Below are 26,670 nucleotides of genomic sequence, written 5' to 3' on the forward strand. Positions count from 1 at the left end.
GGTTTTTAAGGTGTAGCTGGAACGACGCTTAACGTGCATTACTGCCACCTTCTGCTATGGAGGGCACACAAAGGACGTCCTACTTACAGACCACGTTTAAAAAAAATTAAAATAATAATAATGGTGATTGTGATGGCTAACGGCGATGAAAGGTTTTTAAGATCCAATGTAAGGAACTAGGAAAAGGGGTTATGCTTTATAAAGCACAGTTGTCAAAAATGATACTGTTGAAAACATTCTGCAATTTTACATAGGAAATAAACACTGATATTCTTAAACCTCAACAGATATTTTCAAAAAGGTTAGTGCTTGCATTTCAGTCACTTTTCAGGCAAAAATGTCAAAGGCTTGCTGGTTCTAGTTTCTTACATGTAAGGGCTTACTGCTTGTCTTTGTCATTTATAACAAAGTCAGTAGGTTTTGGACTGTTGGTTGGATAAAAGAATGAATTTGCAGACATCGCTTTACACATCTGAGCATTTTTCACAATTTTTTGACATTATATAGACTGAACAATTTGTGCAAGTAAACAGCAGATTAATCGATAATGAAAATAATCATTAGTTGCTGTCCCAAATCATACTGCACACACTCACCTATGATAGACATCATTCTGTGCCACAAACAGGCAAAACATCATATTGAAGATTTTATTGTTTATTATTAAACAGCTTTTGAAAATACAGGTTTACACATACTGTGATTAGAAAACAATAGTACAACTACAAGGATTGGGTGACCAAACATGGACATGGACAACGTAAAAAAAAAAAAAAAAAAAAAAAGAAAAAGAAAAAGAAAAAAGAAAAAGCGAGCAACCACCACACCTGACGCTCAAAAAAAAGAAGTCAGCAATTACTACAGACCAGAGAGACAAATTCTTACCTGTGCAATAGGCACACATGCACATTCACACAATCACCGTCAGGTCATATACACTGGCAAGTGCAAATTATTTCTAGCACATGTATCGAGTAGAGTAGGTAGGATCTGATCTGCTCATGAACTCCCTTTCAGATCCAACTAACTTAACATTTAATGGGAACCGTGTAATACAAAAAGCACAGCGTTTACACTCCAAGTTCTTACACTGGGGCAAACAAAGTGTGCCTAAAAACGATAAGGATGGACTCTAGCAAAAGCAACACAGGTTACATGGACTACATAAAGGTCTATCCCGAGGTGCCAGTCCCCCTTTAACCCCTCCCGAATGTCATTTCATTATCCTCTTTATACAAAAATAAAACTGTGCTTCCCCAAATACCCACCCTGGCTACTCTCCTGTGCCTATAAAACTGTCTAGAATCAGATAACACCCTCAGCACTACGCTGTTCCGAACCAACTATTACCCCATAAGCTTTTTTCCCTTTACTTTACCTTACTCTTCCCTGGACGAGACTTGGGCCAAGTCATCATTTCAGAGGCATTCAAGTGCAGTTATGTGATTGACGGGGTTTGAATACCACGATGGAACCAGCTGCACTAACCATCCCACAGAAACACATCAATCTTGTACAATTTTCAACTCTCACAGATAACTGAACTATTTGTACTTGACCCAGCTCTGTCCATGGCTGGCATTCCCAAAAGCATTGTGGAGCTACAGATTATAGAGTGCACGCAACATCGAGACAATACAACATGGGCAGACTGTTTCCATACATGCCACTGTCTACTACACTGATTATGAGTTACTAAGCATTAATAAGACCAAAATAATACAGTTAAATTGTGTAAATGGGTCTGATAGGAGTGTGTGAATGTGAGATTTTGTATCAACTGACAAGTAATCCTGAATATGGACTTGGCAATTTGGAACTAAATTAAATCAAATCTGTGTAGAACAGTGGAGAACACAACTAGGGAATTACAGAAAGACAATGCTTGTTGGCCAATGGGATCTTCTTTTTCTTATATACCTCCAAAGGGAGATCCTGTGTTGCTGTTTCATGGTGAACTCAATCCCATCCCTGATGAGTTCCTCAACATTTTCTTTATTCTTTTCTTGTACAATTATTATAGCACTTCTATGCTTTTGGGAGACCAGGCCTTACTCATTACAAACTCCAAGCCGTTCAGGTGGTCAGTCAAAGGGGTCTGTCCGTCCTTGCTTGGTTCTATCTCTTGCCCCTTTTATTACCAGCAGGGGGTTTCTTGAGCTGGAGAAGGGGACCTCCTGTGCCGAAGGCTGCAGCAGGCTGGTTAGACACGCCGAAGGTCAGGCCAGCTGAGGGGTTGATGCCAGGGTTGCTGAAGTTAAAGCCTGAGCTGCTGCTACTACCAAAACCTGGAGAAATGAGAGGCAGGGGACACAGAGGGACAAACAAATGTTAGAGAATACAAAAGAAATGGAGCAAATAAAAAATGAAAATAAAGGAGAGTGAAATACAGATTTTGTCTATGTGGTGTAAAACCTCACATCTTAAAATATAAAAAAGGCTTACATGGCTATGCACAGTCTTGTTGACAAAGTGAGGAAAACAGAGAAAATTGAGAACAATTTAAGCTTGAAGGTTAAACAATGTCTGACAAAATATTGTCTAGAATTTTTTTTTTTTTTTTATTTTTCAATAACCACATTGTATTTTAAACAGCCCTGAAATATGTGGCACTTGGCATGGTGCACACCAGTACACATGCAAACATGACTAAAACTCAATCAAAAGGAAAAAAAAATCTGCCCCATTAAGTCATTTTCATTAGATGAACCAAATATCATGCCTTGTTAACATTAGCATCAGATGCTAATTTTTTATAAAGCAACATTTGATTAGGTAGACAGGACATTTCAGTGATAATTATGTCAACATGTGATCTAAATGTGTACGTTAATAAAATAATCGTAATTTGAAATGGTTAGTATTTCTGGTGCTGACTAGCGAGGGTAGGAATGTTTAACTGACAAGCTGACTAATCGCGCACATCCCTTACAGGACGCTTGTCCACCTACATCTGAGGACATGTTCTCACAGTTCAGGGAGTCCACTTACAAACACAAGCCTACTCGGACTCCAGTTTTACCGTAAGGTTTTGGGGCCAGTTGTGAAGGGGATATATACAGTACATATGTACCTGCACTCAGACTGCCTCCTGTGGGCTTACTGGTGGAGGAGAAGGCAAAAGAAGACCCCCCAGTCCCCACCCCACCAAATCCTGGCCCACCACCAAAACCTGTGGGAGAAAGTGACATGGAAGTCAGTTTGGCCTAAGCAAAAAGAGGCTGCACTAGGAATGAATAACAGGAGCAGTGCCTCAGGAGCACAGGCAGGCATCAGCAAACATGTATGGAGGACAAGGGCCACAGCACTACGCACAGCTCAACTTCTGCCCTGAGACAGCAGAACAAAACAGTAATCACAGTACACTGCATGGCAAAGCAAAGGCCAAAGGGAGAAAAGTTTTACCAAACACAACTACAAGAGAACACACTGACTTGGTGTGCGTTCAGACTACCGGTTTCCCACACTGCCAAATTACTTTAAATTGCCTGAAGTGGATTTGCTAGTTGTCATCCAAATCATTATTTTAGTATAAAGGTCTGGTGTTTTTCTTTTTCCAATCCAAATTTCTCTTCACCGAGGAAAGAGATTGTCTCCAACTTGTCACGTGTCAAAGCACAGTGACCTGTGGCAAGTGGTTGCTCAGTCTTCTTGTGGTGTGAACGCACTTGACCTCTGGCAAAATGAAGAACTGAAAAACAAAAAACTGCCAAGCTCTGACTGCACCACACTCTCAGACACACACACACACACACACACACACACACACACACACACTGCCTGCCAGTGCCTTCATACACTGACAACTAAAACAAACAGTCATTAAACGCTAGGAGGCATTAGGGAAATGGTAAACTGCTTAAGGCGAGGGCAAAATAAAAGAAAATATTTGTTTATTAAAAAAACAGCAGGGGTAATACCTCCAAGGGTAGAAGAGCCCAAGCTAGTGCCCACTGCTGAGGCAAAGGGGTTTCCGAACCCTGCCCCCAAGGGTGCCTGGGTCCCTATGGCACAGAGAGAGAGCGACGCTTTACTGCTCTGAATGTGTTTTGTGTGTGAGGCAACCACTGTTCCTCGTCTTGTCTGACAGAAAACCATCACTGTTACATACAACTTACTTCACCTTGACAAAGTGAAATTTGAAAATATGCTTCTGAAAAAAAAAAGAAAATCCAAATATTTAGGTTTTCCACACTTTGTTTTAAGAAGTTCTAACGCACCTGTAAGCCAAATGTCTGCAACAGATGGTATACAAGCAACCCAACAGTGGTTGTGTTTACGTTTGTGCCTGCAGCAGATGAGAAACTTCTCTGCAGCCCTCACAAGGTGCTTTCAGGGGATGCACCGTGCTTTCACAACTATCCAGTGCACAAATAGATGCAGTTTAAATGTTCTAAAGGTTACAAACTATAACATTGCAGCTAATCAGTAGTATAGTAATGGTTGCTGACAAAGTGTGGAAAAATGCCGCTAGTTCTTTCACTCAGAAACTTGTCTTATTTTACTCTATGCAATTTTTTTTCTTTTCTGTATTCAAATTTTGCAACACTTCCAATTAGTCTGCATTGTTGCAACAACTTCAGTCGAAAAGAAACAAGGACAAACGTTTCTTTGTTTAAAAATGAATTTATTGTCAATTTAATATGCAATTCCACTTACATAAAACACAAACAAACAGAACAGAATTTATTATTAATTGCTAACTGCTACTGCATTTGACAAGTTTCCAAATTTTCAAGATTTCTGAGAGTGAATGAACTAGCACACGCCAAAGAAAAGCATCACACAATTATTGAATATAGTTTAAAAGGCACACCATAGTATTATACTGTATCAACAGGCATTGGTTATATAAGTTTAAAACACATTCATCTACAAGTAAAAGCACTCGAGATTTAAGAAATGTGAATTTGGCATCTACGGCTGCCCCTCAGTGTAAACTGATCAGAAGAAAAAGAAACTCAGTGATATGTTACAGTTTGCCTGTGGAAGTCAAGGTGGTCAGGAACTGAATGACCTTTGTGGTCTGTGTTTGTTTGAACACCAGTGTGTCGTTAGACACCGTAACAGCCAAATTCTCTATGGTTAACAGCAGTCCTTTTTAAGCATAAAAAGCTGCACCTTGGATAAATCTACACATGACTAGAGGCTACACACACTTTCCTTTCTTTTATCAAGTCAGATTCAGGTGGGTCTAATTGTAAGATAAACATTAGTAAAGGTTGAGCTTATCAGAGAAGACACAAAGACCCCCCAAAAACACAACTTGTGATAGTAGTACCTCCTGGAATCCACATACAGAAAAACCACCACAAAAAATGCATAATGTAAGCATGTGATTAAAGGTCAAAGAGAGAATAAGGACATTCAAAACTATCTGCAACAGCCAACCACTCAAAAGACCAGACTCTGTTTTAGACTAATCGGGCCTGTTTTATAGAACCGCTGTGCTGAAGCTCCAAGTGAGACACTATATGCACAATTCAGAATCACTGAGAATCAGAAAAAAATTGTGTTTCCAGTAGTGTGCCAACTTTTGAAACAAAAAATATATGTATCACATTTTAATTCCTTCGGTTGTCTTGACAAAGAGGTAAATGGATCATTCCCACTGTTGTAATGGCATTTAAGAAGTTACAGCAGTCAGCATTTGCATACATTTTACCGACAGATGATGGGAAAATACAGGAATAAGGGGGCTAAACCGCCGCTATCAACTTCAAGGTCCAAACAGCTTTGACAGGCCAATAAATATGACGTTACTTAATACTTATTCTTGTGCCAAGTACAACGGTTGAGATATGGAAGACAATATGTTAAAGTGTAAGCTAAAGTACACAAAAGTCAAAAAAGAACTTGAAAATCTAGATAGATATGCCCAGCTCTACCCAAAACTGTATTGCAATCATACAGAATGTTTAGGTGTTTAACAGAGGACTGGAGTGTCCAAAGCAGCAGTTTCTCTCTTTGACACATGGCGACTCCACCAAGAGAGTATCACTTAGGTCTGACTCACCAGGCACCACTGTTAACGAGCAGCAATATGCAGATAAGTGCTGGAGAGTGAACTGAAAATCAGTTTATATCACAACACACTGAAGTACTTTATTTTGTCCTCACTCTTCTGAGTAAGCTCTCACCAGGATCGAACAACACGCAACACTGAATCCTGTCATCATAAAATGGGGGTAGATAAATCACCCAGACAATGAAGACGTGTACATAAAATCTGACCACACTGATCTGTCTTGTTTTGTTTGGCACAGATTTAACTGGTACCAGCTGGATTTAACTGGACCAGCGCGAGCAGCAGAACTGTCAGTGAAACTGGACTCAATTAAGGACATCAAACCAAAATGAGAGTCGATTTTCTAATAAAGACATCTGTCTCGGTCCACACAAAGTACCACCACCTTGGATAAAATACCTGAAATTACAACTTGTGAACAGCATTTTTACTCTTCATTTTAACTGAACTGATTTTAATGTGAAATAATGCAGACCTGTTACACTGACAATAGCCCTTGAATCAAACTGCTTAAACCAAGTAACAGTGGTAATGGCCTCATGCAACCAAACCAGCCAAAACATTTTAAAAACAGTGAGATAATGCAGACTATTTGTCACAGGTTTTTTTTGTTGTTGTTGTTTGTTATTTTAAAACATGGCTATCAGCCTCGCTTCCACTTCAAGATCAACTAAGTGCAGTGATGGAAAGACGATTTATATGTTAAAAATTACAGTTTAGGTATTTACATTTTCAGTCCTGAGTCTTTTGGCACCTTTCACCTCATGCCCAATGAGGGAAGAAATTTGAACAAACTTTTGTCCACACACTCAACCACTGCACTGACAAGCACATGAGTCAAACAAGAGTGTGCCTGAAGTAGGCGCCACCCAGCCGAATGGTTAAGAGTTGCACATGCCGTGATTCTAGCCACCCTCCACTATGCAATTCCAAATATGGATTAAGTTACACACACACACAAACACAAAATTACAATAGAAATAAATAAGAAAAATAAATACTGACAAGACCAAGATATCCACCGGTGATGAGGCTTAGTCCATGAAACAAGTCAAATACTAGTGAACAGACACTATTTGGCAAAAGGGATGGGATTTTCTAACTGGCACTAAAAAAAAAATAAAACCAAATCATGTAACTAAGTACCCATGTCTGTTTTTAAAAGACTTGCAAAGCTCTGAGTCAGAAATAAGTTACAGTGCAATGCAGCTTTTTAGACAGCTAGCATACCCAGAGCAGCAGAGGGTTACAATAATCAGTAACTGATTTGGCTTTAAGTGAAACAGAATGGACAGCAACATAAAAGAAAATCTTCAGCAGATCTACTGTGACAATAGAGTGTGTTTGTGAGGGGCTTTTTTTTTCCTTCATACTGTGGTTAAACAATAGATTGGTGAAATATTCCCATCCCTATTTGGCACATAATTGGTTAGGCTAGATGCTTATTCAGAATGTAACTCAGGCATGTCCTGCTGAGTGATCAAAGGTATGTGAATGTTCAGATGTTACTACACTGAAAAAGTAAGCCCCATTCATTGTCTGCGTAACAACAGCTGGTTATCAGATCTGATAACAGTCCAAACAGACTTGATGGTTTTAGTGAAAAGAAAGCAGCAGAACATTTTTTTGTTTTTGAAATTTGCAGTGCGAGAATTTTGCAACCATGCTGCTTGTAAAATATTGCTTTCAGTCTCTTTACTACGCTTGATTTAAAATTACAGGGAAAAAAAGACAGCAGAAACATGCTAATATAGATAGTAGCTTAGTTTGTTCATAAGTGGGTGCCCTGATATGCCAGTAAAATGGCCTACAAACTGAAGCCTACAAAAAAGGCTGAAAATTTGTTAAACACCTCAGAGATGTGGCAAAAAACATAATGGACACTACTCACTACTACTAAAATAATTGTAGTTGTAAAATGTCTCATAAAAGCGAATTTGTGTTCCGCTGAGGTGACTGAAACAATATTACTATTACCTGCTTGGTTATGTTTTATAATATTAGTGTATTGGGCTTTTACCCATCACCAAGTCTTAATAAAGTTTGCCATCAGACCTCTGAGACGAAGCAGCATTTGTACTGAAAAGATCAGTCTTCGTCGTTCTGCTTATATTAGATAATAATAGTGAATAATATCTATTAATATAGTTTAGTTTTTACTCGAGGGAGATGAAAAGAACATGTTTTGTGATTGTTGATGAAGATAATTTACATTCTTAGATAGTTTGGACTGGCTTTAATTTTTTTTTTTTTTTTTTTAAATACAGGTTGATGTTAGCATTAGGTAAAAAATTTGGTAAGACCCTGAACAAGAGAACCCGCATGCAACTATGAACAACAGTGATACAATCTTCACATATATTCTCTTCTTTAAAAATGTTTAAGATTCCTGTATTTTCAGGGAATTAAGCTGATGCCATTTGGCGGGTGATCAGTTGGAGCTTCCCTTACATGAAGAGGTCTCTTGACTTAGTTGGACTAAAGCGAGTAGGAGCTACATCATCATCATTTTAAACCTCATACACAAAGTGATCACCAAGACATAATCTAAAAGAAGTATGCTGGGTATATGTAAAATCACAAAGCGAGTTTCTAATGTTTCTAAAGCATTACATGACAACCCTCATTGAGTTGGCTCATTTTAAACATCCTGTGAATAAAACAAGGGTACGAGCTCAAATGAGCTTTAGAAGCTCAAATTCTAACGTCAAGACTCAAGTGGGTAAAACTGACAGAGCTGAACTTTCTCCTGGAATTTCTCCAATGCCTCATAAACCTGCTCTAACATCCTATTAGAAAGAGCACAGAGAAAAATTAGGTGATGTAGGTTATTGTATCCTTGGTATTACTGTTTGCATGACCTTCTCAAGTGTAAAGACTTGGCACCAATACTACCAGTTTCTGGTGTTCATTTCTAACTCAAACAATCTATAAAATCTCCTCACTCTGCTGTAGTGAGGCGCAGCAGATGAATGTGTTCAACCCTTGAAGGGAAGAGTCAGAGACAAGATGGTAAGGCAGCACAAAACTTCCTGTCGGTGTTCTTCTCTCGCTTTCTCCTTCTTTCTTCGCAAGAAGACGCAATAGTTTGGCACCAGCTAGGGCTGGGTAATGTTTCAAAACTTATGAAACCAGTACCAATACCAGCACCTTTAAAGTGATGCTGACTACTTCATTTGATATCCATTATGTGAATGGTAAACATTCAGTTGTGTAAAATGCCACCAGCACTCCTCCCCATCCAAATTTTTTAAAGTTTTCATATTAATCAAGTGTGTCAAACAGACACCACTTTACTCCACCACACCACAGACTATATGTTTTATAGCTGCTGCAGTAGTGGGCCAATCACACCTCTTGCACTTGCTATGATTGGATGCAAGCACAACGATGCAAATAATCTTTTTTGTTTCCCCTCAGAATGGGGTAACAGGATTGAATGCAAGTATCGTTTGACTGGAGACGTTTCAACCATACTTGGTACTGGCTTATCTTGATTGATACTTTAAAAGTATCGAGCACAGATACCCAGCCCTAGCTCCAGCTAAGGCTTTTTCTGTTTTGTTTTAAATTATTTTTGATCATCCTCTGTCCGACTGCACAATTATCTCATTTTAAAAACACTCTTATAACGTAGTATATTTGTCTCTCCTTTACTTTAAAGTGAGGGGAGCTGAATTTTCTAGAACTTGTAGGCAGTCAGACCTGGAGTTGGCTGCTGTTGCTGGGTCAACGTGGCTGCCATGGCAACCGCTGCAGCGTTGGGGACACTGGAGAACGGGGCAGGCCCAGTCGTGACTCGCGGCACACTCTGCCACTTCCTGTTAGATGCCCGTTTGGACTCAAAGACGTCAGTGGAGTCTTCCAGGAAGGCCCGACGGTAGGACAGATACTGGTGCTTCAAAATCTAAGATGTCAGAGATAAACAAAGGGAAAGACCAACAACAACAAAAAAAAGAAGATTGTAATTAATCAACAAATCAAACAAATAAACAAAAACATTCTATGTCTAATTTCCAAATCAGAATGTCCTAATTGGAAAACAAACCTTGAACAGATATCATCACAAAACAATTCTGCTTAAACTCAATAAATGTCTTATCACACAGCACGAGTCATTGCTAAACAAATTTTCAGTGGAATTACATAATCATTTTCAGACAAAGTCGGAGGAGCTGACCTTGACATTCTCGTGGACAGACTGGAGCTGGGCAGCCTGTGCAACAAATGTTTGGTACAACTTCTGCATGGCCAAAGTCAAGTCTAGAAACAAAAACATTCACAATGTCATCATGAGTGTGCAAATCCAGGATGATTTATATTTCCTCAGATTTTGATGATCCAAATGTCATCTTACCCTGAGGAGTGATGTGAGAGCCGCTGCTTTGTGTCGTCAGGTGGTTCTCGAGTTCTTCTATCTGCTGTCGATACTGCTGCAACTGTACCTCAAACTGCTCTATCAGGCCACGGAAATAACTTCAGACAGAAACATAACAACACATATTTTCATTTTCGTCCAATCCATGAAGTGTTGATGATATGTAGAAAGCAGGGCCACACTGGTTTAACACCGCAAATAATTATCTTGTCCAGTTTCATGAGACTCAAACCCAACTTTCTCACACACACACTCATTTGATTTGCTTCGAGACTGCTGTCCAATGGCTTACTTACTCAGATGGAGCAGTGTTCTCATGTTGAAGTCCAGGGGGAGTCTTTTGTGTGCGCAGGGCTATGTCAGCATTTTTGAGCTCCTAAAGAAGAAAGCAAAGAGACAATTAAAAGACAGATTTCAGTTCATAGTGTGAGTAACACCGCTAAAAACTTAAATCTTCTTAGTCTGTAGCTATGCCTTAGAAAAAATACTGGTTGTATCCATCTACCTGGTATAGAACAGGAGGACTTTAACACAAGTCTTACATGTAGTCTGTGATTAAAAATATGCAATAGCATGTACACGCAAAATGTGTGTCCATTTAAAAAGACCAATTCTCAAGTGTAATTACTGACTGGCTTTGAGGAGGTCAAGTGTTCTTTGAATTTATGCTCAAACTGATTATGGATCAGATTATGTACCAGAACTAAAAAGAATCAAAGAGTTAAACAGAGTTGAAGTCTTGAGCTGTAATTTCTCACACTTAAGCTTGTGTGGGCTGATGAACTGATTTTACCTGCGCCGTCTCCAACTTCAGTTTGTCGATGGCCAGACCCTGTCGCTGCAGACCGCTGGCACTGACAGATAGAAGCTGTTTGAGGTTCTTGATGTCATCTTGGACTTTAGAAATGGCCTTAGATGACATCCTGCTAATTTCCTCCTGAACCTGTTTCTGGTCTTTCACAAATTTTCTTGAAAAAGGAGAGAGAAAAACCATTCTAATCAGACAACACAGTAAACTCTAACTTTATGATTCTATGATCTTCCCAGCTATGTTTACAACACCTAACATAAATAGGACACCTCCTTTGGAACAATAGCACTACTGATAAAATAGGTTTCCATCTGCATCTTTAGACAAATTACAGAACTGTAACATGCCAAGCAATGTGCCCAGCCACAGGACCAAAGCCTGTGACAACATATCCACATATGACAATACTTACTGGAAATTCTCAACATCCTGACAAATGACTGGGGGCAGGTTCTCATCTTTTAAAGCTTTACTGTCCCTGAGGGAGAAAGAGAGCATTATTACAACAGACCAAACAGTCTCTGCTGATCAGATATACATTAGGATAGGAAGCAACTGAATGTCTGAGTAAACAACTGTTTAGACGTTTTTAAATTATAGTCCTAACATTTCAAGACAGTTGTTTCCATTAAGTGAAGACTAAGGTGTGCGTGGGTCTGGGGAACTTACTGTGCATTGACTCCAGATGAAGTGTCGCTCTTATTCTCAGACGAACTGCTGAAGTCAACTCCACCCAGGCCAATACTGGGGGCAGGGGCTGCTGATACTGCTGTAGAGGTAGCTAACAGAGAACCCAAGGTTAACCCGCCTCCTCCGAGAGTGGTCGGACCCAAACCTACAAAACCAAGTAAACATGTAGATTATAACACGTTTATGCCCTGTGAAGATTGAGAACCACATCTCAAATGGCCATAATAATGTTTTTCCATTTTATTGTCTGCACACCCTGTGCCAGGTTCATGTCATGCTGTCTGTATCTCACCTGTAGACGTGCCGCTGGAGAAGAGACTCCCACCCAGTGATGGGCCTGTTAAGGCTGCTGTGGTGGTTGTTGTGCCACCAAGGCCAAGGGTGAAGCCTGTGGCTGCAGGCTGCTGTGGAGCTGTGGATGTCAGGACAGAGCCAAATGATAAACCCGTCCCTGCAGGAGCCGATGAGGAGGTGGTAGCGGTGGTGGTGAGGGAGAAGGGTGTTGCTGAGGCGGTGGGCTTGTTGAAGGCCAAGCTGAAGCCAGTGGATGCTGAAGTGGCTGGGGTACCTGAAACAAAGCATATGTGTACATCACAGTTACAATCTGATTTAATTGGCTTTTCAAGATCTTAGTTCAGCAATAGAAGAGAAATACAAACATACCTAATGTAAGGCCTGTAGTGGGTGCAGCAGCACCTAAAATACAGCAGCACAAAACAAGGTGTGAGACTGCAGCAGGCAGACATGTAATCACATATTAATTTATTTCACTGATGTACAAGTTTTCTGTATGGAGTTATTACTTGAGGCAGGTGTGTTGAAAGAGAATCCTCCAGACGTTTTTTGACCAAAGAGACTGCCTCCTAGGCCAAGAGATGGGGTAGTACTGGTGGTGGGGGCTGCGGCTGCAGCGCCCAGAGCAGTTCCAAAGGTGAGACCACCAGTACTAGCAGCAGGTGCACTTGAGAGGCAAAAGGCAATAAATTCAGTCCCTGAATGACATAAAGTTAGGTGGCAAACTAAGAAACATCTCCCATTGTCACAGTAATGCAAACTGACCTTTTTCTACAAGACTTTTTTTTATATAACTACTCAACAGAAAGACTGATTTTTTTAAAAAGGAAGTGGCTTCCTGCTCATGACGTTAAACGTTTAACTTGTGCATACAACGGTAAGTTACCGGGACAACCCACTTAGTGGACCAACGTAAAAGCTGTAATACTTCACATTTTTGCCTTAGCTTAACACTTAGAACATTACTTTGAACTAAAAATAATCATTAACAGAAATTTCTTCACTCTACCAGTGTTCTTAACAACAGCAGATTTTACACTTTTGAGGATAAAGTAAGGCTACTGCTATAGAAATATAGTAATGTTACAGTCATGTAAGTTTTGCTACCTGCTAATGACAGGTTAACTCTTTGCTATGCTAACGTTAGCTATGTCGGCTGTCCGAAATATGTCATTACCTGCTTGCGGCCCCAAATGAGAATGCCCCGCCAGCGTTGCCGGAACCGAGAGTCCCTGATCCAAAGTTAAAGCCAGACATTTTATGTTAAGGAGCACGCATTTAACACACACTGGCTAATTGGACTTCAGCTACAGATACAGAGGCTCAGCCAGCAACCCAGCATTACAGCTAAAACGCTAACGTCAGTTAGCTTTGAAAGATGACCGCGTGAGGGCCAAATCCGCGGTCTTGTTTTTACTCAAAACATTCTTTGGCAAAAAACGTTTCCTTTCCCAAATACTTTTGGAACTATTCAACTGTAGTCCGTTATGTCTTCACACCCAATTATATTGTTTTTAGCTGCCAAATATTACAGGATGAATTGTCGCATGGTGCTACTTTTCCTATTCCCCGCCTGGCATTTCCAGAGTGCGATTGCATTTCGGGTAATCTTTTTTTCAAACTACGTTTCCCGTCGTCCCTATCGCTGTTTTTGCGTCGCGTGACACAGCACACATGCGCAAGGTCCCAACTGTGGCTCTTGGTGATATTTCCATAAAGTGTAAATGCACGACAAAAAATACAAATTGGTTCCGCCTAAAATGTCAAAATAAAATACGTCATTTGGACCGTTAGAGCGAGGTCGATTTCTTCGGCCAGCACCTATCTATTTGCAAAATTGTGTACAAACGCTTTCTCCACAGACTCTTTATTTTTAGTCAGTTTTTTTCACTTGTCGTCTTCATCATTGTGTCAGTTATTGCTCCATTGTATTTCGATTTTTTGTAATACAGATTTTTCTTTTTGTAATTTCGGTCGATAATTTATTTTTCATTACATATAACAAATTTTAAAGCCGAATTCACACTGGAAATATAGTGTAATTTACTTTACATGTCGATACCACATCTTAGAAGAGTCTGTTTTGAAGGATGTAATTAAGCCTGCTTCGCTATATATTGTCTATATGTGGTGTATTTTACTAAAATAAAGTTGTGCTTAATCAATACAAGAAAAAACAAACCCTTGGATATACAATTCACAGTTAGTGTGGGACCCTTATTGTCAGGTCTAAACACCTACATACGCCTGAGCTTTTATTTCGAAAACCCCACACCGTACGTGTTGACATTATTGCCAGTATCTTCATGCGGATGGAGGAGTAAAATTAATGATAATAAACACATATCATATGCCTCCGACAAAGTAAAAGCGGTTTGTGCTGCAGTTTGAGCCATCATATCATCAATGATACTGTTATCTCCGAAATTCGTCGTCTGAAGACTCGCAGTCGCTGACAGCTGTTTCGTCTCGGAGAAATGGAGCATATCCGAACGCCAAAGGTAGCGTTAGCTAACATTTCAAGCTAATAGAAAATGGATTGGATACAGTCGGCAGCTCGGTCTGTCTTGCTGGGATTTGTGTAACGCTTGGTGTGGCGACGTTTGCCACATATCAACGTTGAGACTTTGTTTGTGTATCTCTGTAACGACACGATGTCTAGCAGGTGTCGCCAGTAGCTTTAAGTGTCAGACGTGACGAGCATCAATGAGCTGTTTGTGTTTAGCTGGGTTTTCTTTTTGTAATGCTCCTACTTGTACGCCCTCTTATTGGCTGAGTTAACGTTAGCTATGAATCCAGCCAGCCATCTGGTGAGATGGCACACCACACGGGAGAAACCAAAAACAGCTAAGCACAATGGCATATGGACAGACTTCTCAATTACAGAGCTCACACTCTGCCTGACAGTGTGAAGATGTTCACACCCAGTGGCGCTGGCAGTCCTTTTCCTATAAAAGCCTTACAATTTTAATGATGTGGAAGTTATCCTAATCATACCAGTGTGTAACAGGGGAACGCTTCGTGCACAAACAGCACTTTTCCCACACAGTAAGACTCAGTGCATTACAAATCCAGTGTGCTTAAATACAAAGGCAACACACCCATAAACTGTCACTGTCCAAATACTTTTGAACTGCACTGTGGATGGTTGAACTGGCTTTGCTTTGACGTATGCCACCCAAAGTCTCTGTGCTTTAGGCCTAAACCTAATGTATTCTAGTAGGTGTAACTGACGGTGTGACCTAATTTCCTGTCTCAGTGCTTATGGAATAAGGATATGCTGGGATCAGGTGGGTGTCATTGCGTACACACTGGGTGTGGCCCTCACTGTTGAAAGTCCTCCTAGTTATTTGCTTGAATAAAGCAGCAGAGGAGGAACCGCTAATGTTGCGTGAATATGTGGTTGCGAAAGCATTATTATTATTGGATAATACTGTTTAAATTGTATTAACTAGGGACTGACCAGTATGTTTTGGGTGTGTTTGTTTTTTTCAGAGCTGAACAGATTATTAGCAGTGAAGGAGATCCATAACTTCTATGTGGATCTGGTTTACATTTGCAGTAAGAATTATAATCTCATTGTCAAAATGAGAATATTTACTGATAAAATGTATCTAAGAACAAGTTATTCACATATTGTTGTCAATTACATTTTTGTGGGACTTATTTTTTATTTGTGTATTTCAATTTCCTGCTATTTTGGAGGCACACATTGTACTTTTTCTTTCACTGCGTTTATTTGATCATTTTAGTTACTAGTTACTTGCAGATTCACGATATTCAGTGTTGACAGCGAGACCACAGAGTAGAGACTCCAGACAGGATGTTGCATCACAACCAAAATAGCACATTTTAAAATTCATTTATTATTTATTTACTCATTATTTCATCGTCAACCTGACAACAAAACTCCAATGCCAATAGCCGAAAAAGTACTGAATATTGAAGTGATAATCGGCCAATCCAGATAATCAGTCCATCCAATCAGTCCATCCAGTCAGAAATAAATTGACGCTACTATGAAAAGTGGTGAATATTATATTTAAGGTACGTTGAAGCATAGCTGACATTTTGTAGTTCACAAAAATATAAACATTCACGTCATCATCAGCTTTCTCATGGGACCAACTCACTTTTTAACTCACACACCCCTGGATTTCATTATGTGCTAAGAAGCCTGTCCATGACAAAACCAAACAGTGTCCCGCTGGTTGCTGGGAGACAATCATTTCATCATATCTGAGATCGACAGGAAAAAGGAAACCAAGGAGAGGATGTCTGAGTCAACAAGAGAACCGCTGCTAGTATGAACCGTGGACGTTTAGCAGCCAAAGCAGCAAACGGTCCGAATGCAACAGCCTGGTGGCTTTTTGGCCACAGAGTGTAGGAACAATCCTCTTTTTGTTTACAGTAAGGAGAATTGTTATTCACATAGGTTTTTGTGACAGAAAGGGATTTGAGGGGAATGCAACAGTCTGGGCTACACATGTATTTTAGAGTGTCGCAACCTAAGCAGACTCCATCAATAGTATTTTCTCAGAGCATATGCCTATCATGTTATGGAAGATCTTGTTGTCTCCTTCAGCCTAATTCTGAGCAGTTTGTGCTCAAGGGTCTCTCATTGTTGTAGTGATTTACAGTTTTTATCAAAACCTATTTCACTGACTGCCCTGTTTTATGCCGCTGTTATGTACTGCTGACTCCTCACTCCTCTTAGCCAGCCAGTAGGGTACAAGCGATCAGCAAGTTTCACATCAGGTTGGTGTTGCTGTATTCTTGTTGGCATTTTCATTTGGAATTTGACATTTTAAATTGTTGGCGTTTTTGGAGCTTGCTTATTGTGACCCCTCCCTCTCACTGTCCTGAGTGCATGCTTCCATTTAAGGTGCATTATTTATGGACAATATCCATACATGTGTCCAGGACTGGAATTTTGTGTCGAACCTTATTTCAGGGCATGGATACGGAGTGGACATTCTGACCACCAGAGGTATTAAAACCTGTTGTTTACGAAAGCTAGTGGACCGCGACCTTCTTCCTGTATGAAATTGTGTGACTTGAGTAAATGTTCTACCATGAGCATCTCCAGTGTGGGTGCTTATGTGCATGGAAAGGATTACAAGAAGGCTGTAAGACTGCACCCCAGCAGAATATCAAAATACTTTCAGAATAAGTGAGAAAAAGCAAAATTAGAGGAAAAAATAGTTGTGTTTGCTTCATGTCAGTGGGCAGTAACTGTACTATACTGTATGTACTATATATACTGTACTATGAACTATAACTGTTCAGTCAATACCATAATTAGACTTCCATCCCATAACCAGAAATCATTTTGACTCTCATTATAATGGAGCTGGCAGCTGAAAGTTGGGCCCAGGTGGTCAGGATTAGGTGGTGTGCCAGCTGGAAGCAGTGCCGAACTCATTTTGTGACAGGTGTCGTTTCTGTTATCAACAGCCAGTGTTTCCTCTTTTCCGTATATTCTGTATGCGGGTTTTATACCTTGTTGAAGAAGTTAACCACTGATTTATGTTGTTTGGCGTGTGTGTGTGTCTGCAGGTGGAGCAGGTGCGACTGTTGGATCGCTTCAGCAACAAATCCATAAATGGCACATTGTACCTCACAGCCACACATCTCATCTTTGTAGAGAGCAGCTCTAACAGCTCAACATCTGCCGGACAGGAGATCTGGGTGAGTTTCTTTGGTCGGGACTGCATCCTTCCGGTGTCACATGAGTCATTCACAGTTCCACGAAGTCTATTACATGTGGATGCAACCAAAATAAGTGTACCACTGGTATTACTTTAAAAAAGTGAAGTCTGCAATATGTGATTTATGTGCTCCCACTCTTGAAGGACACGAGCTGTTTAATGTTGCCAGTATCTTCTTGTGAAAATCATTGGCACCGCTTATAGAAACTTTTATCTTTCCTCCTGAATTTGCTGCCGGTTTTCTCTCTTTGTCAGGGCTCCAGATCAGCACTTTGAGACAAACGTTTCAACTGTAAATACTAAAGCCTGTTACGTGCTCAGTGTTACGTGTTCAGTGTAATGTCAGTGTCACATCTCAAAAGTCATGCAAAAGAGACATCAGGGCGACCACAGCGAGGACGTCTGCAACCTGCTGGAGTGTGTCGTGGTGTGTTGGTGGTCTGTTGAGCAAAAGGAGAGAATGTGCAAGCTCGTATGTGGTAAGAGGAAGTAGAGTATATGTTCAAAAACCACATTATGTAGCAGCAAGTTATTTTGGTGTTAGACCTGCGTGTGCATGTGAATTGTGTATTCATACATTTTACTCAAACTTATTTAATGGCCTCACCAGAGTCCTGATGACCTTTCACACATTTGGTTAAACAGTAATTTGATTTACCGTAGCATTAACTTTTTGTATGCTGTTATATGATGTAGTAAAAATAGTACTCCAGTATTTAGGTACCCACAGGGCTGGTCTGTATTGTGATAGTGTGGTTTAAAATGCTTTGGGCAGCAGATCCTTCCTGAGCCATGACCTCCTCTCCACCATATTTCCTGCTTTATTTGCTGAGAAAGGGAACTTTGACTTTTCCTCTCTGTTTTTGCACATATTCTGGTGGAGCACGCAGTGGTGGTGTTGGTGGTCCTGTTAGTGTGTGGAGGAGCTCCTGTGCATGTCCCATGTGCGGTATACTGCATGTGTCTGCATTTGTGGAGGCAATTTAGAATCACTGTGTTGGTCAGAGAAAGAGAGAGAGACAGTTTGTTAGACTGTTTGTGCCTCATAAAATATTAAACAGCAGTTGAGTTACTGTCAGTCTCAACAGCTGGTGAGGTCAGCATATACTGTGTGTGTGTGTGTGTGTGTCTCAGTTGCCTGACAGGGTGTTTCAGTGGTCATTACCAATGCTGATGAATGTGCATGTTTATGATTTCTTGTGGCAGAAATTCCTGTGGAAATTCACGCCGTCCTTATTAAATATGCTGATGTCCTTCTTGCCCTCCGTACTTCATATTAAAACAATATATGATTGTGTGAGCATACATCATAAGCTTTTTTAATAACTTTTCTCAGTTCATGAAATCTTTGCACATCTTTAAAAATAGCGAATCTTTTTGTTCTTCAGTTTTATTTTCTACACAAATGATGGTTAATTTTTTCAGATGCTGCAGTAGCAGAAAAGGCTCCTTCTAATCGCCCCATTTTACAAAGACCCTTAACACAGATTACAAACATGCTGTGAGATGCTCTTCATTAGTCAGATGTCAGTGTGCAGCAGGTGAACCAGTGTCCAGATATACACCAATCAGCCACAACATTAAAACCACTGACAGGTGAAGTGAGTAACATTAATCATCTGTTTACAATGCAATGTTCTGCAGGGAAACTTAGCGTTCTGACAATCATGTGGGTGTTCTTTGACACACATCCACTAAGTACTGCTGCAGCATCCCTGCAGCTGGACACCATATACACCGGAATAACCCGAATCCACCCTTCCACCAGGCCCCCCACCTGGAGGCTTCACCCTCAGTGTACAGGACCCAGAGGATCCAACATTCTGATGCCAGTGACCACAAATTATCGTCATCATGTCTCTTTGTCTGTCTGTTTCGCTCCCTTACCTTTGCAGATTTTGCATCACCACATAGCATCTGTGGAGAAGCTCTCCCTGACCACCACAGGCTGCCCTCTGGTCATCCAGTGTCGCAACTTCAGGGTGGTTCATTTTGTGGTGCAGAGAGAAAGAGATTGCCACGACATTTACAGCTCACTGCTGCGTCTTCTGCGGCCTGGTGCGTTTCAGCGTGTCCATTCACATGTATTCACCTCTGCCCTCTATGGCCCTCTTCTTTTTACTTTTTCTCACCACACATTTGTTCATTTACGCATTTAGTCGATATATAAATACATTTTGTTTATTCATTTTGGTCTGTTTTTGTTAAGGCCTTATCTCTCGTCTGTGCAGTGTCCTATGAGGAGCTCTACGCCTTCTCCTACAACCCCAAACAGAACGACCAACAGAGAGAGGAAGGGTGGCAGCTCATCGACCTGAGGGCAGAGTTTGAGAGAATGGGTGTTCCCTGTGACCAATGGCAGGTCACTGATGTCAACAGAGACTACAAGGTAGATCTGTCTTCTAAGTGTTCTCCCTCTGAGGAGCTAAAGTGAGAACACTGTTGGAGGGAATTTAAAAGGAGGCAACTTCTTCTTTCTCTGCGGGCTACAAACACCACTCGTTTGTTGACTTTACCTGATTACCCAACTATAAAGCCAGATGGTCAGGTAGTATATTTTGACACTAGCTACTACTTTATTGTCTTTGTAACATTATCTAGGCTGGCCTGAGGCAAAAGATCCCTGTGTTGTAATAAGCTGGCTATGAGTGAGGGTGTGGTGGTTTAGCTTTAAGAAAATCAGTTAATACAGTGTGCAAGAAAAATGAGATGGACTTAACACGCATTATTAAATGGGTCCAGATGAGGGCGCTGGAGCTTCACTGTTGTATACAGTGTTGACTATTGCCTCCAGCTCCTGTATGATAGACAGGCAGAGCTACAAAGAAAGTTGACACTTTCTGTGAATAAGTGACCGCTGGGAGCTGAGAAGTGCAGTACGGGTTTGTGACGTGTGTGTGTGTTGTGTTTGGCTTTTCAGGTGTGTGAGACATATCCTCGTGACCTGTATGTTCCCATCACGGCCAGTAAGCCCATCATTGTGGGGAGTTCCAAGTTCCGAAGCAAAGGACGCTTTCCTGTACTCACATACTTTTATCAAGAAAAGAAGGTACTTTAATAAACTGTAATAACTTCCACACGTTACAGTAGTAGCAGTAATAGTAATAGTACTGTACGTGTACTGACCATTTTACAGTGCTGTAAAATGTATTTCCCATCCTTGTCACTGCACATTCACAGTAACTGTTTTAAAAGCAAATTACTAGAATCCCTGCTAGTAGCAGTTAGAGCTCAGTGGATGCGATGGTGTACTTAGGTATAGATCAGGGGTCGGCAACCCGCGGCTCCGGGCCCGCGTGTGGCTCTTTCATCCCTCTTCTGTGGCTCCCGTGGTTAGGAGAGGGCCAACATATTTTGGGGGAAAAAAATGGTGTGAATAAATAATGGACAATTAATTTAAATTGATTTCATTCTATTTATTCATTTATTTTTTTCCTTGTAATAGTTAATTCATTGGAGATTGAGGTGCTCACCAAATAAGTGACTTATTTTGGCCCCCGGTAAGCTAGCAATGGACAAAATCTAAGAGAAAACTTTCAGATGGAAATAGAATGTTTAATGTCTCATCGTTTCGTTTGCTTTTATTCCTGACAAAACTGGTTTAGCCATATGCTTAATATGTGGTGAGAAACTAGCAAACAACAAAAAGTGAGAGACATTTCCAGAATAAGCACACTGCCTTTGCTGAAAAATACCCAGCTGGAGATGAGCTAAGAAGTGTAATTTGGGAACTACTGCAGAGAGCTGATAATAGCAAAACAAAAAATGGCAGCAAACATCACCAGTCAACAAACTGCGGACATTAATTCGTCTCCAGTGTACTCAGTCACCTGTGATGAATCAAAGATGTCAGTGATATTGAGCAAATAGTGCTGTTATGCAGGCATGTGAACTCTGAAGTCATTGAGGTAATACATATAAACTGACATCTTATTAATCAAACGTAATATGCTACAGCTGTGTGAGTTTTACAATGTCAGTGCAGCCAGCCTTCTTTTAAGTCTGAAAAAATTCTAATGAGGGAAAAACTCCTGAATGTATATTTTATTTGAAAATAGATGTATACGTGCCAGTGTCTTTTTCTCTCAAAGTACAAAAGAATTAGGTGTTTTGCGTTATTAAAAATGGAGAATTAAAATTTGTCGTTTTCTGTTTAAAGTTTATTGATTTCATAAAAGTAACGCACTATAGGTCACATATATAAAGCGGAAACTGTATAGACCTATGTGGTGTTTTGTGGCTCCGTGTAGGTTTTAATTTGGTGGGAAACGGCTACATGGCTCTTTTAATGCTAAAGGTTGCTGACCCCTGGTATAGATGAAAGATCAGCACATCGGATAGCTTTGGGAATAGCTTTCCTTTCCAGTGAATTTTCGTGCTCACTTAAGCAATTGCTGTTGGACGGGAACTGCCAGCCTTGTTTGACTCCCTCACCCACGCATGTATTTGAAGATTCCTGATTTTCTCATAAAACTATCGTAACAGAGAGCAGACGTTTCGGCCCTTCCACATTCCATCACACTTTATGTCATGTGTTTTTGGAACAGCGACTTCATCTGGGCACAGTTTATGTACTGCACCACAAAAATGGCTTAGTCATTATCGGTTATCCATTAATGATTGGAAAGTATGTGTTTCCTGTCGATAATCCAAATTAAAAAGTGAAATGGCTAACAAACGTGACCTCTTTGTCAGTTGACTAGAGATTGGGAGCTGTAGTTGTCAAGGTGAGACGTGGGGGAAGGCAATGAGGGATCTTCTAGCTTTAGCTGATAATTCATTATTTTGTATTGTTCTAACTGTCCTTTTTTGTCTGTCCACCCTGACAGGCGGCGGTGTGTCGATGCAGTCAGCCTCTGTCTGGGTTTAGTGCACGATGCTTAGAGGACGAGAGCATGCTGCAGGCTATCAGCAAGGCCAATCACAACAGCCGATTCGTCTACGTCATGGATACCAGGCCAAAGGTTACAGCCCAGAATGTGCCGTATGTTCAGCTTCATCTGTGAAGGATGTTAGTTCAAAGGCTCACGTTTGTTTTTGGCTGTCCTGCAGTTGAATGCTCTGGCTAATCGAGCCGCAGGCAAAGGCTACGAGAACGAGGACAACTACTCCAACATCCGCTTCCAATTTGTTGGCATTGAAAACATCCACGTAATGAGGACCAGCCTGCAGAAATTACTGGAAGGTTAAAAACAGGTTGCTGTGGCACATCATAGCAGTGTAGTCAGTAATTGGTTCATCTGAAATGACTCTGTGTGTGTGTGTTTGTGTCTCTCAGTGATTGGGACTCGTTCTCTTTCCATGAGTGACTACCTGGTTGGTCTGGAGAGCAGTGGCTGGCTGCGGCATATCAAAGCCATTGTAGACGCAGCCATCTTTCTCACCAAGGTAAAAGGCTTTCGCTTTCCTGCTCCTTCATTTAAGGTGATTTTTACTTCAATAGGATATTTAAACTTTATTTTGAGCAATATACCACATGTTGCTTTCACATAAAGACTGTCTGTCTTCACTCTTGACTGCAGGCGGTGACAGTGGAAGGAGCCAGTGTTTTGGTTCACTGTTCAGACGGATGGGACAGAACAGCCCAGGTCTGCTCGCTGGGGGCGCTGCTTATGGACCCCTATTACCGCACCATCAAGGGCTTCATGGTACCAACCAAAAAAACACGCACACACTCCGTTTGTCACTTTCTAAAAAAGGATTGAGAGCTGAAAAGAGTATGAGCTCAGTCTTTGCTAAGTCCTTATGTTTCTTACTTCCATCACATTTGTCTTCTAGGTTCTGATAGAGAAAGACTGGATCTCCTTTGGCCATAAGTTCGCTGACAGGTGAGGTGTTTATATTTTAACACTATATTACTGTATGCCATTTATACTACTTGGTTCTGTAGTAGTTTTTGTATCACTTTTAACTGACTTGTGTAACTGTAGGTGCGACCAGTTGGATGGGGATCCAAAGGAGGTTTCTCCGATATTCACTCAGTTCCTGGAGTGCGTCTGGCAGCTGACGGAGCAGTTTCCACAGGTGTGCGGGGATGTGTGAGCTATGTGACACACGTATTGTATTTACACAGATCTGTGTGTCCGTCTCGCACCTGGATGAGTGTTATTATGTTTTATTATTATTATTTGTTTAACAGTTAGCTTGTCTTTAGGCATTTGAGTTCAGCGAGTGGTTCCTGCTGCAGATTCATGAACATGTTCACTCCTGTCAATATGGAAATTTCCTTGGCAACAATCAGAGACAGAGAGAGGAGTTGCAGTGAGTCCAACACACACACACACACATTTGTATAGTTTGTTTTTTCTGGTCTTTTCTGTTGTCATCAGTTCTGAAAGGATAAGATATTGAAGACTTGTAGTCACAATACAAACATCTCCTTCGACCAGTTTATGTCTCTTACCTGTTCTCAACCTTATCTGCTCTGGAAGCATGGATTAAGCCAAAAAACCTGATAGAATGGACTGTGACTGCTCTTCTGGATGGAGACATTTATGACTGTACCGTGAGCTTTTGTGTGTGAAAAGCAAAAATCTTGGTTTTTAAAGGCCTGAACAATCACCCCGCTGGGCTGTGTTGAAGTGTTTCACGTCTCTCTAGCTGCTGTTTTGTTTTCCAGGCTGAGAGAGCGAACTCACTCACTGTGGGCGTTTCTGATGAGTGAAAAACAGAACTACTTGAATCCATTCTACAGCCCTGCCTACTCTGACGCACACCCTGTGTTAGCACCTTCCACTCTGCCCTACAATTTCAAGTTAGTGCAGCCTTCCATGCCTCCCTGCTTTTCAACATATTTGTAGTGCTCTGCTGTGCTTTTATTCTTCCAGTCTTACCACCTCCTACCAGAGAGTCGCCGATGTTTACATCATCTCTGAGGAATCTCACCTGTGTGCTTGTGTGCACTTGTGTCTCCAAGGTTCTGGAGGAACATGTACCATCAGTTCGATCGGTCCATGCACCCACGTCAGTCCATCCTCAAAACCATCCTGACTCTAAGAGAGAACAGCCGCAAGGGAGAGAGCACGCTGCAAGCTCTGGAGGGTGTAAGTTGAAACACGCCGGGGTCTACAGCTGAATTTAGTCAGCCGTCATTGATCAAAATGGGATGAACACATTAATATAATCTCCTGCCATCCTCCAAAACGATCAGACAGTTGAATCTATCAACAGTGTTGTGAAACATTGTTTAAATCTGATAATATCATTATTAAATATGTCAGCATATTTAAAACGTGGTATTTCACACACTGCATCTTCCCTTGAACAAATTATGATGAAAAAATAAACACAGATCTGATTTCGGAATGAAAATGTCTTCCTTTGTGCCGTCTTGTCCCTCTCTGTCTATCCAGCGACTCCGTCAGCTCGGTGTGACCCCTGTCGTGACCTCTGACCCCCCTGCACCTCCTCCCGTCAGAGATCAGCGTTCCAACCCAAACGCACTTCCGCCACGTCCCGACTCCCTCATTCTGGGGGCACCCGTCAACCACAAGGAAGTGCAGCGACAGGTGGAGGATGACGAGCAGGAGGAGGAGGAGGTGGGCGAGGAGGCCACAGAGAGCACCGACACGGAGCGGACTGTAGAGGGCAGCAGTGGCACCGAGAGCAGGAAGCAGAGCTACGGAGAGCTGGAAGGGACATACAACGGCGAGTTGGCCAAAGAAGAGCCAGCTGTTGTTAGTCTGGAGTTTGGAGTGGCACGCATGACCTGCTGAGACCAAACAGGAGGATTGTGGGATACTGAGGGACAGGCATGACTGAATGCGAGGGCTTACTGAAAGTGTGTGTATGTGTGTGTTAAGGGGAAGATGTTGTTCTGTGTGTGGTAATGTGCTGATTACACAATGGCCCTAAATGGGCCGAATGGATGAAGTTGTATGTCTGTATAGTCTGAGTCTCAATGGAAAGCCTCATTATTATGTCATATGATGCAATTAGAGGAAAAATAAAAGCAAAAAGCTTGTTTTTTTATGAATGTTGAAAAGCACTATAAAGAATTAATGAATAGTGTAAGAGAATAAATTCATCCAAAAAGTCTTCTAGTCTGTTCCGTTTTACTCAGTTTGTGTATAATCTGTTTTTAAAACATATGGCCTTGATATTCTTAACAAATCGTCATATTTCTCAACATGAAAACCAACAGAAAATCACATTTTCTGGCAGCAGAAATACTTCATCTCAGCCAGAGGCTTGAATCCAGCCTAATCTGAATGTTCTGTGTGATTTTGCTGCAATGTGACTGACTGAAAAAATAATAATATATAATCCAGCCCTGAAAATCAAGCAGAACCAGATTGGCTGCACTATGAACTCTGCCTGACTAAACACAGTTGATTTTTAGGTAATGATGCCTTATTTAACTTTTACTGTGACTATGGACGCATAGACTGTGATGTTGAGACGGTGAAGAGGTTCAGCTGTTCACTGTCACCCGCATTGATTATTGATCTTATTTTACATCTCACATTGATCAGATAATCTGACTAAAGCACATTGATCCCAAAATCCCATTGGCCGTATCCGTCTGCCATGTCAGTGGCTTATTGTGTATGACAGCTCACCCTGATCGGGTCAGTGTCACAGATGCATTGAGGTTAACGGGTCTGTCTGTTCAAGTACTGTTGAACGCAAGACATGACTGCTGCTCATTTTGAAAGGGAATTTTGATTAATCTGACTATAAGATTTGACAAAATGAATTTTATCCTTTAGGGGATCGACAAAAGGAGATATTTATACACCCTTATTTTAACTGGGTC

The 26,670-nt window shown here is 41.0% G+C and overlaps 2 protein-coding genes across 4 annotated transcripts; one reads left to right on the forward strand and one right to left on the reverse strand.

Annotated features, from left to right (window-relative positions):
- Positions 1–641: 641 nt before the first annotated feature.
- Positions 642–13,851, reverse strand: nup58 (nucleoporin 58). Of its 3 annotated transcripts, XM_046370671.1 has the most exons (14): positions 13,379–13,851; positions 12,711–12,868; positions 12,571–12,603; positions 12,200–12,475; positions 11,887–12,052; positions 11,630–11,695; positions 11,200–11,374; positions 10,703–10,782; positions 10,386–10,504; positions 10,209–10,291; positions 9,734–9,935; positions 3,921–4,004; positions 3,074–3,172; positions 642–2,288 (listed from the first exon to the last, which is right to left on the reverse strand). In XM_046370671.1, the coding sequence occupies exons 1-14, from the start codon at positions 13,456–13,458 to the stop codon at positions 2,119–2,121; spliced, it is 1,791 nt and encodes a 596-aa protein (XP_046226627.1). In that variant the 5' UTR covers positions 13,459–13,851; the 3' UTR covers positions 642–2,118. The 3 variants fall into 3 exon arrangements, with proteins under 3 accessions (XP_046226627.1, XP_046226628.1, XP_046226629.1); XM_046370672.1 differs by lacking the exon at positions 3,921–4,004 and having other exon boundaries at positions 13,379–13,849; XM_046370673.1 differs by lacking the exons at positions 3,074–3,172; positions 3,921–4,004 and having other exon boundaries at positions 13,379–13,845.
- Positions 13,852–14,473: 622 nt separating this feature from the next.
- Positions 14,474–25,949, forward strand: mtmr6 (myotubularin related protein 6). The gene is made up of 15 exons (XM_046370670.1): positions 14,474–14,702; positions 17,761–17,892; positions 19,808–19,970; positions 20,144–20,301; positions 20,833–20,961; positions 22,742–22,876; positions 22,965–23,097; positions 23,191–23,300; positions 23,435–23,560; positions 23,691–23,740; positions 23,843–23,936; positions 24,067–24,173; positions 24,532–24,666; positions 24,829–24,955; positions 25,265–25,949. Exons 1-15 carry the CDS (start codon positions 14,679–14,681, stop codon positions 25,625–25,627), a joined length of 1,986 nt encoding a protein of 661 aa, XP_046226626.1. The 5' UTR covers positions 14,474–14,678; the 3' UTR covers positions 25,628–25,949.
- Positions 25,950–26,670: the final 721 nt, after the last annotated feature.

The sequence above is a fragment of the Scatophagus argus genome, chromosome 18 (genome assembly GCF_020382885.2).
Source record: "Scatophagus argus isolate fScaArg1 chromosome 18, fScaArg1.pri, whole genome shotgun sequence".
NCBI classification, from domain to species: Eukaryota; Metazoa; Chordata; class Actinopteri; family Scatophagidae; genus Scatophagus; species Scatophagus argus.

What these genes read in the sequence shown, in the direction of transcription:
- nup58 (XM_046370671.1), bottom strand. Translation starts at nt 13,458, where the DNA reads ATGTCTGGCTTTAACTTTGGATCAGGGACTCTCGGTTCCGGCAACGCT. An exon ending in TCATCTGGAGTCAATGCACA is followed by an intron (nt 11,696 to 11,886) that starts GTAAGTTCCCCA and finishes TTTCTCCCTCAG; the next exon opens with GGACAGTAAAGCTTTAAAAG. An exon ending in TGAAGTTGGAGACGGCGCAG is followed by an intron (nt 10,783 to 11,199) that starts GTAAAATCAGTT and finishes TTTCTTCTTTAG; the next exon opens with GAGCTCAAAAATGCTGACAT.
- mtmr6 (XM_046370670.1), top strand. Translation starts at nt 14,679, where the DNA reads ATGGAGCATATCCGAACGCCAAAG. An exon ending in CTGCCGGACAGGAGATCTGG is followed by an intron (nt 17,893 to 19,807) that starts GTGAGTTTCTTT and finishes TTACCTTTGCAG; the next exon opens with ATTTTGCATCACCACATAGC. An exon ending in ATGTCAACAGAGACTACAAG is followed by an intron (nt 20,302 to 20,832) that starts GTAGATCTGTCT and finishes TTGGCTTTTCAG; the next exon opens with GTGTGTGAGACATATCCTCG.